The sequence below is a fragment of the Alligator sinensis genome, unplaced genomic scaffold (genome assembly GCF_000455745.1).
Source record: "Alligator sinensis unplaced genomic scaffold, ASM45574v1 scaffold939_1, whole genome shotgun sequence".
NCBI lineage: Eukaryota > Metazoa > Chordata > Crocodylia > Alligatoridae > Alligator > Alligator sinensis.
Window position 1 is genome coordinate 360,373 of NW_005841995.1, and position 11,811 is coordinate 372,183.

At 40.6% G+C, this 11,811-nt stretch overlaps 1 protein-coding gene across 3 annotated transcripts in view; it reads right to left on the reverse strand.

Moving 5' to 3' along the window:
• SPRED2 (sprouty related EVH1 domain containing 2) overlaps positions 1–11,811 on the reverse strand; it is a 79,055-nt gene that overhangs the window by 37,941 nt on the left and 29,303 nt on the right. For 2 of the 3 annotated variants that reach the window (XM_014518905.2, XM_025201443.1), the window contains exons 2-4: positions 11,193–11,370; positions 10,059–10,227; positions 5,885–5,949 (exon numbers count right to left, since the gene is read on the reverse strand). In XM_014518905.2, coding sequence (XP_014374391.2) covers positions 5,885–5,949; positions 10,059–10,227; positions 11,193–11,370 — 412 coding nt within the window. Of the gene's footprint in view, positions 1–5,884; positions 5,950–10,058; positions 10,228–11,192; positions 11,765–11,811 lie in introns of those variants that run through there. The other variant, XM_014518904.2, reaches the window with a different exon arrangement.

Consider the following 11,811-nt stretch of genomic DNA (forward strand, 5'->3'; position numbering starts at 1 on the left):
CTCCCCTGCCCTGGGGTGAGCGCTTCCTGCTGCAACTGCTCGCAGCCCGCGCGGGACTGTCTGGAGTAGGCACAGGCAGCCCCAGGCGGGCTGCGAGCAGCTGCAAGCGCAGGGGGCCAGGCACAGGGCTGGGGAGGGGCCACTTCGCCCCCCTCCCCACTCAGCTTTTCCCCGGGCTTCTTCCCTGCCCAGGGTCCTCCCCTGTCCTTCCCTCCCCTTTACCTGCCCTTCTGGTGTGGGACAGCCACATGGTCCCAGGCCAGAAGCCCCTCCTGGGGCTTCCGGGTGGGGGGGCGGGGTTGGGCAGCGCAGGGGGCCAGGCACAGGGCTGGGGAGGGGCCACTTCGCCCCCCTCCCCACTCAGCTTTTCCCCGGGCTTCTTCCCTGCCCAGGGTCCTCCCCTGTCCTTCCCTCCCCTTTACCTGCCCTTCTGGTGTGGGACAGCCACATGGTCCCAGGCCAGAAGCCCCTCCTGGGGCTTCCGGGTGGGGGGGCGGGGTTGGGCAGGCCCTGCTGTTGTGGGAGCCTGCCAGGGCTTACCCTGGGTCCTGCTGCCCTTGGTTCCTGACATTTTTTACAGGAGCCAAGGGCAGAGAAATATTAATTTTCTAAATTTTTGGGGGGCCTTGCGGGCTGGATAGAATAGCCTCTATCTAATCCCATGATAAATAAGAACTTATTAAAGAATTTCTGAAGTTGTTTAAAAAAACAAAACTATAGTGGTTCCTTACAGGAACCACCTGGGTGCAAATGGCTAATCTACAAGAAAACTCATATTAACTCTTTATCTAATATAGATAAATCTTGTGAACGTTAATAGTGGGACTGTTATACACTATTGGGAGATAAAAGTAGGGAGAAGGTTTAATGGGAAGGCAGTGGGAAGAAATATGTTTATTTCTTACTGTAATGTGAAGGAAGAGAGATTGCACCGTTAACATCTGACCCACTCAAAAAACCCCCCAAAAACCAAAAACCCCCACATCCACAAAATCCCCAAATCCTGCAGCCTGCGGACACTTGTAGATGTTCAGGATGAGGAACATGCTACGGAGAAAAGGGATGTTCTGAACATACAGTTCATGGCTAATTCAATGAACGTTTTAATATACGAAACACGTTTTGCAGGTTAATTTGTGACAGGCTGGACCTACCGTCGAGAAAAAGGATCCCATCTATGGAAACTGTATACTTCTCCCCCTTCATAATCCTCAAAGCTCACAACAACTAAGTGGTAAGAAAATACTGTCATTCCCATTTTACAGGTGGGGAACCGAGGCACACAGAAAATAAGTTACTTAGCTACAGGAAGTCTGTGAGGAACAATGAACGGAACCCTAGGAACAATCATCCTTCCTCTCTCAATTACAGGTTCTGTGGCACTCTAGCATAGGAAACTGCACATACTGCAGCAGTTTCATTTTAATAAATATTGTGGATTTTTGATTAAATCAAAATGGACACTTTTGTGGGATGTGTTAAGAGTCTGTGAGCAAAATAACTATCATATATTACCATGCTAAAAATGAAAAAGGTTAGGTGGTTTCACAATGATGCTTCGCATCACAACACAGAACTGTGCTGTGGTAAGTTGTCAAGTGGGAACCTAGAGGGTTTTTTTTCCCCCACTGGCAGCAAGACACATGCAAAAGATGCTCTGGATTTATAGAAGAAACCCATTAGAGGTCAGTCTTTCTGCTAAAACGGTCACAACGTCATTTTTCCCAGTGGGCTATCTATATATGCTGCTCAGTTTTTGTTTCAGGCTCTGCATAGACTCAAGAAGAGTTCATCTGCTCAACTTAACTCTTATTTTTCACTTCCTGATCATATACAATATTAAAACAAAAAAATCCCACCACCAAGAAAAAAAAAAACCCAACTGTGAAAACTTGGATTTGACAGAGTAATTCTGCAGCAAGAGGTAAATTCTGCTGCAAATTCAAAGTCTGGTGAGTCCAGAATATACTGGATCTTGATTAACTGGTATGTCTTAATTGATTGTTTAATCAAGTAAGTTAGTCTGGATACAGTTTATAAGTGGAGGCAAACAGAATAATCTCAAATAGTTGGAAAGACAGTGTGTTCCCCAACGGACAGAATGGATGGCCAGCCTTACTCAGATTGCATCTCTCTAGAGCATGATTTATAATATATAGGACAGGAAAAAATTATTTGCAAACATATGGAAAACATTTATGGATTCTAGCAAGCATCTGGAATAAAGTTATACTATTACATATTGTTAGGACTCCTAAATGAAGGTTTTTAGCTTTAAAATAAGTATTTTAATTTGTTTTTTTTCCATACAATCTTTGCCCTTTAATTATAGTTTCGAGCCAGTCACTTTTGTTGTTCATAGTTTTTTGTGGGTCTTTTTTTTTGGCCTGTTAGGTATGCCATTCAGGGAAGAAGGAGGAAAGGAAGACTTATCAAATTAACAACTACAGAGCTTATTTCTCAACATTTACTACCAGGCCAAGTACTTACCAACTAACACTGGCGCACTGAAATAAACAGGACTATGTAGAATATCAAAGTTCTATACCAGGTGGTAACCATTAGCAGGATCAGTATAGACAAGTACTAAAACCTGATGAGTTTCCAGTAGTTTAATTATACCAATTTGAAATGCCTCACAGACGCTACAAACCAAAGCAAGCCATACCGGTGCAATCCCTTTTTACACCACATTGGGTTTTTTACCAATAGAAATATCCTCAGCATATACAGCCTTAGACCAAATTATTTTTGCAAGTAGTTGGAGTGAAAATGGAGGACACTTAAGCATTTCTGGAAATCCAAACCATAAGTGCCTGGCTCCCAAGTCATTTAAGTACACCTGAGAATTCTGTATGCATTTTTATATATTGTAAAATAAATACTACAAAGAAAAAAAAAATCTGTAATCATTTTACAGCACAGCAGAACACAAACTCCAAGGGCAGCAACACCGCTGTTCTGAATACCATTGGAGTGATTGGGTATGTGTGTGCATAAGAGACAGGACCATAACACGAGAATATGGATGGTGTCCTGCTGGTGGCCAAGAACAATAAAAAAGCACTATATACACACACAAGTCACTGTGACATGCAAAGAAAAGCACAACTGCAAACAAAGATGATTTTTGCTCAATCTTTTCCAATTTGATTAAAGGGCAAGACAGTAAGGAAAAACAAAAAACAAAAACAACACAAAGTGACCAAAAAGCAACTTTACCCCCCGCAAAAAAACTTTACTTTAGTATGGCAGGGCTCCTAGTTAAGCCATAAATCAGCAGCCGAAAGCAGTTTAAAAAATACTGAAACACTGAGCTTGAGTCTTTTCACAAAGCTGGCTGACCAAAGAGGACACCCTGAACATCTTGTCTCCACCTCATTTGCTAATTAACTGAGGGAGCAACATAATGAATGCTGAAGTAAAGGCTTGAGCAGTGGAGGGGAGAAGACAAGTCATCATCTGATAGGGGTGTTTCCCTGCTTTGCAAATACCACATCTTATACTACATACAAATTATGGTTAACCGAGTGGCTCAGATGCATGCAAAGGACAACTAAACATGCGGTCACCTGCAGCTGGGGAAAAGTCTGACCAGGTCTTTAGCAACACAGACTTGGCAACCTTGCTTTTAGTACATAAATCAACACGCTGCCTTGTTGAGAGTTCTGCCAGGCAGAAGAAAACGGAAGGCCCTGTGGTGTGAACTTTCACTGTTCATCCTAACTGGGTGCTACTTACAGCTAAGTTTGAACTATTTGCATACTAACTTCATTAAGCAGCCTAACACCAAGGTGTCTCATCTCCTGGCACATACCAGTATCCTATCACTGTGTAGAAGGTATTTGTATAGATGCCTCCTAATATTTGTCACCTCACTGGTGTCAAGTGGAAAAATATAGTTTTCAGGTCTGGCTTTTAACTTGACTCACAGGAGCCTAAGTCGTATTAATGCAACTGGTGCATGGTTTATCCAGCTTTCCTAATTCAAACAACATTTACTACAGCCAACACTTTGTTCACTTGTAAAAATCAAAGTTCCCTAACTTTATATTCAATTAGAACCTAAACATGGCCTCAAACCCAAGTTTTATGGAGAGAGGAAAAGAAAAAGTCTAGAAAACAAGAAAACAAACAAAACTTACACATGGGCATTTTCAGGCCTCAGTTATTTGACTGGGTGCATTTAGTCCCCTAAAAAAACCCCCAAAACCCTGCTTTATAAGAAAAACACTTAAATGTTTTCTGTATTTCTCACTGAACTTATACTTTTTAAAAATTGTTTAATATTAATGTAAATGCTATAGTGCCTCTACTATAGCCAACAAGGAGGCTGTACACACACACACTACAGGTTTTGATTAAATCTACTTTACAACAAAATCCTTTAAAGCAGCACCCAAACCTGGAAACGGGTATACAATTCAAATCCTGCCAGAACATTGCTTGCACAGTTCGTGTAACTTTTGGTTAAGCACTATTAAACAGCAAGCCATTCTGGCTCCAAGGAGGCCGCCTCTCTCCCATCTCGGATTCTATAAATCACTTCTGGCAGGTAGCTGGGAAGCAGCTGCTAATGATAGTTTTGCTCTGGAGCACAGGAAGTCACCTTTTAACCCTGCCTGCTGTTGTTTGTCTCTTAGAACTGTGACAAAAGAACAGATGCGAACAACATGCCAACTGTCAAGAGGATCTGGTCAAAACTCAACAGGAAACCTGTCCAGACCCACACCACGCTGCTCATCTAATGGGAGTGCAACAAAATTCATCTCATACCACGTTTCCACTGAGGGGCTTTTCCCCACCCCCTTACATTCACAGGATTTGACTGAATGTTTCCTGCTCAAACCCTCAGTTATCCCAGATGTGCAGAGAAAAGTAATGCATGTTTTTTGTTTTTGAAATGAGGAATCAATTAAATATTTTCATGCCTATGAAATGCAGTGGCAAAGTACATCAGTGTCAAAGGACATTTGCTACTTTTACCTTTATATTTGAAAATATTCCCCTTTTAACTTCCCCATTACCCAACCCGCCAGTGTCTTATGACAAAGAGTGCATTTACACAAGATGCAATGAACGTGTGTGTGGGGGAGGGGAGAGTATATGAGAGAGATTGGAGCCGAGCAAATAATTCACAATGAATACTTTCTTTGATTAATTTTGCTTCTCTCTGCTCACAGAATATCCATGATCAGATTGCAGTTTCATCTCATGCATTCACATTTTTTTGCTGTAAGGAAGGGCATGGGACAATTTCTTCCTGTGTTTTTGGGAAAAACTCCAAACACATTTTAGATGCTGCCACAAACTAGATGTAAACAATACAAAATAGGGAATCTCTGGCAGTCTATTATTTAATTGTTAGTCAGGTAGATCATATAATCCTGTTCATTTCTTGAGCCAAATAAACTTGTATGTACTCCTGATGCTCCTGTTTACACTAAAATTTGGCTTCTGTAGATAGTCATATAATTAATTTCATTTTTTTTCCTATGGACAGTGTGCAATAGTAACAACACAGCTCCTCTAAAGTTTGCAGAAAGATAAAACACAATTGGCACGAACACCTCTTACGCCAAGTCATTTGAAAACTTAATGTCTGTTGGCAGTTGAGGGAAGGGGGCATTATTTGCTTGCCTGTCTCTGAAAGACTAAACATTTGCTCTATGTTACAAGACTATACCGCTGGTAACGGGCAGCATTTATAAGGGAGCAAGAAGTTAACAGAGACGTATCGCTCACAGATGTTAAAAGAAAAAAAGTCATCTGTTGATTAAAGTTGCAGGCTGGAAGCCATTTCCATAATGTTACAAGGATCCTTAATTATGGTCTAGGTGCACCACAGTGCTAAACGTAAGAACTTCAAATGAACTCTACTTACTGTAAAGACATCATCATCACCAACCTCAGCTTCATTGTGGATTGTTGAAGAGGAAGTAGTTGATCCTAAGGAAAAAAACAATTTTCAAATAAGATTGCTTTATATTAAACAACTGGCTATCTGGACTCTGACTTTTTAATACACATCATGCATATTCTGAATACCTATTTGTCAGGTGAACTAGACTGATACAACATGAAGTAACCAGGTGTTTCCAAATTAGTAAAGAAAGAACAAAAATTCTCTCTTTTGCTAGGTGTTAGGTGACATTCAGAAAATTTTCTTAAAATGATGCTGCAGTAACCAATCCTATTTCAGGATGGTAGAGCTATAAGTAGCACTTCTGATTATATAGCATTTTACTTTTCAAAGGGCGAGTCTCTACGAGACACTACGGCGCCATAGCATCCGTTGGCAAAAACTGCGATGCCGCCACTATGCTGTTGTAGCAACACGCTCACTCATTATAGCACGTTGCTGTGGTGACGTAGCGGGCAAAAATAACTGCGTGGCCAACACGGCACAGTATGCGCCGTTACTGCACCGTCTTTTAGTATTTCCAAAAGGAATTACTAAGTGATGGCACAGTAACAAAAGAACTGTCCGGCCATGTGTAGATGAGTCCAAATTGTGATAAAGCAGGTCACAGAATAAACATTCAGGGCCAGACCTTTACTTAAAGTCATTCAGTGGAGCTTCAGTGAATCGCACCAACTGATCGGGTCCCAAATTCAGAAAAAGTTAATGCTTTCACTTACAAAATAAAGTTCAGATTAGATAAAGAGCTCTCTTTGTGGTTCACAAAGCAACTAACTATATTGAAGGATTTTTTGCCTTATATGCTATTTGTCTCAGATTTGTCCCTTTCCTTCCATTTCCCTCCCCCCATCTAAGCAAAACATTGAAGAGGGGGTATGTGCAAGAACAAAAGCAGAAAAAAAAATTGAGGTGTAGCTCTTCTCATTAACCCTGCAGTAACCATTAGGAATCTATCCAATAACTAGTAAATTGCATCCAGGAAGCTTTCTTTAAGTTTATTTCACATTTTATTAATTACAAACTGACACAACAATATTCAAGCTTTTAAATATACATGCTCGTATAGCTACTACTGAACCCTGATAATCATAGAATAACTTCTATCAAGACTCTCTCAAAGCAAACTTGTACTGTTACTGTTTGAATTCTGATTCTTTAGTTACCTATTTAAGATTTGATAACGTACTGCGGTAAGCAATGAATTACCTTAATTCTAAAAACAGATTTTAAAACAGTGATTTTAACTTTGGTGTGTTAATACACCATAAGTTGATTATTAATTAAAAGTTAGGAGGTGAAAACTGCATTTCCTCCAAAACATAAGGGTATTATACCTTGAGCATGCTAGGTAGAAACTCTACCCCTCCATGCTTATAGAGCTGAAAATATTACTGTGATACCAAAATGACAAAAGTCCTATGTAGTATTTCAGGAAATAAGCTAAGTGTTAAGTGTTAAGTTTTATTTCTAAAACAGAATTATTTAATATAATGAAGCTTCAAATACATATTCTTGACTGTGATAATACGAACAGATTTAACAGATAGCACTGAGTGACAGTGAATCAAATTCAAACTTCACTATCGTCTGCACACACACGCTTGCATGCACACATACATGTATAGAGAGAGACAGGGAGAGACGGAGAGAGAACACTAGTTATATTTTTAATCCGGAAGTTAAATTAATTATTTGGAAGTTAAATAAAAATGCATTCAACAGAATCAGTCTGTTCTGTTAATGTCATAAATACAGACAGTACTAATTTTGAACATTTTCTAAAACACAGCAACACTAAGCAGTTTACATGTGACTCCTGAATTTGACTTGTTTCAGTACATCTCAAATTAGGGAGTAGCACATGTGACTGACACTATTTAACCACACTCTCCCTTAAATAGAGGGTATGTGCATTATACACATATCAGGCACCAGCATGAATGTGTTGCACTAATTACATAAGATACCACTTGTAACACCTAAAGAGCTTACAGTTTAAGTTAGGCAAACATGAAAAGGAACAGTTCAAAAGTATGGGAGTAGGATTAGCCCCGACTGTCACTAGCCACATGCAGGAATTATGTTTCTACTGAGAGAATCCTTGCTTTCCTAGTAGAAACTATGATCATGAAAGCGCGTCCATTCAAATTTCTCCCTGGGGAAGACATACTCCCTTCCAGGAGAAAGATCTTCCAGGTGTCAGCCTGGAAAATATCCCTTGTGAGAGAAAGTCTCTTGCAAAAATGAATGCTTGTACACTCCCCTCTGGTTTGGCAACAAAGGCTAACTTAGCAAGGCGCTGTAAAGGGCCTTAAAAAACACATGGTCAGGAAGTTGAGTGCCATATATTAATGGTGAGGGCAGCTGAAAGCATTCACCAATTAAGAACCAAAAACATAACACACCAGGCTTTCAGAGCAAATATCCACAAAACAAAACAAAACTCAACACCATAGTTTTTCACATACATGTCCTCAAATAAAATATGCACCTTGTTTTTGGAAGGCAGAATGTAGGAAAAAAACAGATCGTTTCCAGAGTCACGGCCAACTGTGCGACTAAGTCCTCCTGGGAGCACTGTGTTGAAGAAGCGTGGCACCAGGGAGGTTCAGGGTGTCAGCTGCTCCACCCAAATGGTCTCCTGGGATACCATACTGCCTGGACACGGTCTCCAGGAGGACTTACTCTAAAGACACACAAGGCTAGGCCCCAGACCCTTGAAAGGGCAGTAAGCAAGACTATGACAATACTACACATTACTGTTCCTGATCAAAAACACACACATTGTACTGAGGGGGCTGATTTTGGGGCATGTTGTATGTGAGAAAAAAAAAAAGTGTGCGCGTGCGTACACTTCAAAGATGAGCAGAAGGGAAATTAAAAAACCCCACAACAACTCTATGAGCAGGAAAACCTGTATATACAATGCTGTGGTCATAAAACCAAAGCTAAACAAAACAAATAACTAAAGACCAAAACACCACGCTGAAGGATTATTTTTCATTGAAACAAAATAAAAGGGAAGGAATTACAAATGACAGATTATATATATATATTTGATTCAAGTTTGATTAAAGCAATGGAAAAAGGAAAAGTTTCATAACCACTTCAAAGTGTGGGAAATTAACTTACAATCATGATTGAATTAAAAAACCCCCCACAAAAATAAATTCCTTAAGCACTATAGTTCTCCAGCTAGGTAGAAGCAAAAAACCAATTATCATAAAAAGAAAATGTTATTTATTCAAGTCTGTAACAAAACTCATAAAGCAAACAATTTTTGCAATATACAGACAAACAGCTTTTTTGTTGCAGGGAAGAAAAGTGACCCAAATGACAAGTTATGAAACAGTTTTTAGGGCTATGGGGGGGGGGGGGGGGGGATGGCTAATTAGTTAGACCTACAGCTGTAAATAGATACCTAAGACATGGAGGCTGCCCCCTGATTTTGCAGGCAGAGCACAGGCCCAGGTAGCCATTTTGTGGGTGGAGCACAGCAGGGCCCCATGGCAGAGGGGCTGCAGTGGCCCCGACCCTTGCCACCGATTGTCTGCAAGGGCTGTCCGTCATGCAGCTCTACCCCTCACCGCCTGGTGGAGAGAGACAGGGCCACAGTTCAGGCTTCCCTCACAGCCAATCAGCAGTAAGGGAAGGGGGCAGCAGCCATCTTGTCCACAGCCCTTCAAGTAGGTAGACTCTCTTCCCTGCCCTGCCGGGTTGATGCACAGTACTGAGGACTACTGGCTCCCTCTGAGAAGCCGGCATTTTCTTTTCCTTGGGTCCCCCCCTTTTTTCTGGGCATTGCCTGGATTTTGCAGGCAAAGATGGATTTTGTGGAATCCACGAAATCGTGAATTTTGTAGGTCCCTAGCTGTAAGAAATGCACCGTAATAATTTAGGTCTTGGTGGACCAGGCTAGATAAGGTGGGGCACTGAAAAAACATTTGCATTATTCCTTCCCCAAGGGACTACTAATTTCATTCTCTATTGAACAAGAACCAACATATTTTAAAGGCTAACTGGTTAACGCTGCAGCAAGAAATGTGAGAAATGCATTCAAGTCAAGTTTGAGGTCCGACTGTGTAACCCGTCCTCTTGCAAGAAAGAAACAGAATGCTGATATGCACTCCAGTACCTTCCGTGAGGTCTTCAATTGCTTTCCTCACTCCTCTATCAAATGCTCGTGCATCAGCAGGGCTTTGAAAAGTGAGCCCAAACTTCCTGTTGTCAACCTTCCAGTGATGAAATATAGGATTTGCTTTAGTGTAGATCAAGTCCTTTTTTACAAAGCATTCCAATACCACCTAAAAAGTTTAAGCACAAAGGGAAGGTTACATTTATACATGAAGGGCAAGGTTTTAGTATAGACCAGAATTTCCTCTTTTCTAAACACAAAACAAGCCACTTGTGAATCTGTCACTCTGAGTTACACTAAGCATATTTTCCAATAGAATTTTTTGTCAAAAGCAGCTATAAGTGAAACTACAAAATGTAAAAAGTGCCAGTCTTATCATCAGTAAGGGAACTTTAAGGCCAATGATATAATCACTTAATTAAATAAAAGTAAGCTTGTACTCAAACACTAGCAGCATCAATCTAAACCATACCAGTTTGCAAAGTTTTTTTTAAAGCTAGCTGGTGACCACACTGTCAGATTTTAGGAGGAATAAGAAAATATGTAGATGCAACTGGAAATGACAATATTTTCTCATTTCTTTAGCTCCCATTTGAATGTAAACCATTTGTTTTTTTCTGCAGGATTGGAACAAAGCTGCTGATCTAAAAGACCATTGGAAGGAACTGAGAGTGTCATTTCTTAAAAGACAACTTGTCCTCGCATTCTTATGCTACTAGTGCAAACCTTGAATAGCATGCAGCATAAATAATTCATTGCAGTTTTTAAAGGCTTGCATTGCATTACTCGGTACAATGCTACTGGCTTCATGGATTCTTTACACTTCAGTTCACTTCTCACACACACTTGTTAGATCTTCAAAAAAAATAAATGTGTCAGTTTCATTTTTTTTTTTTTAGGAATTAAAAGGGGCCTTTCCAAATGGACACAGAACATTTAACTGCTATTTATAGGGGATAACAAAACAACCAATTACAGTTTAGTATTCATTTGAGGATGGGGTTACTTTAAGCAATGCTGAATTGGACAAAAAGAAAAAAGAAAAGAAAAACACCGATATGAAACACAGAAGTGTTTGATTTTGGGGGTAATTCTCTTAATTAAACAAACATAAGTTGAATTAGGTTCCATTACCAGTTTGTCTCTTTGTCTTTCACCATGGATTAGAAATCTACTTCTTCCATTGCCCTCTGGGTACATGACCTTGCAGACGCCGACTCTACTGAGACCGCCTCCTTCTTGAGGTAACCAGCCCCCACTGGAGTCATCTCGGGTCATAACCACAGCTTTGACTCGTACAATATAGCTGTCACTGTAACAGTAACAAAAGAGAAAACTTTGTGAGATCATACCACGTCTCAGTAGTTTTATTTAGGGAAGCATTTAAAGCAGCCAGCTAGCTCCCAGGTATTTGAAGACTTTTGTCAAGAGAACGGGCGCATCATCCATAAGAGATGGAATTTATGGCCACAGCCACTCTACAAACAGCAAAAATAGCCCACTCATTTCAGAACCTCAGAACACAAACCAAATAATCAACAGAAGAGCTGGAAGCCCTTACAACCTCACTCCATCAGGAAGAGACCTTGAAAGGAAAGCAAGCCTTGCAGAAGTCCACAAATGTAGCCTCTGTTGGACAAAGAAGGGGCACAAGTTCTGTCAGTAATTCCCTTTGGTTTGAACTGCGGAAGGGATTCTGGTTTAAGAAATTCCAGTGAGCAAAAATGCAGGGAGGGGGGGGGGGGGGGAGGGG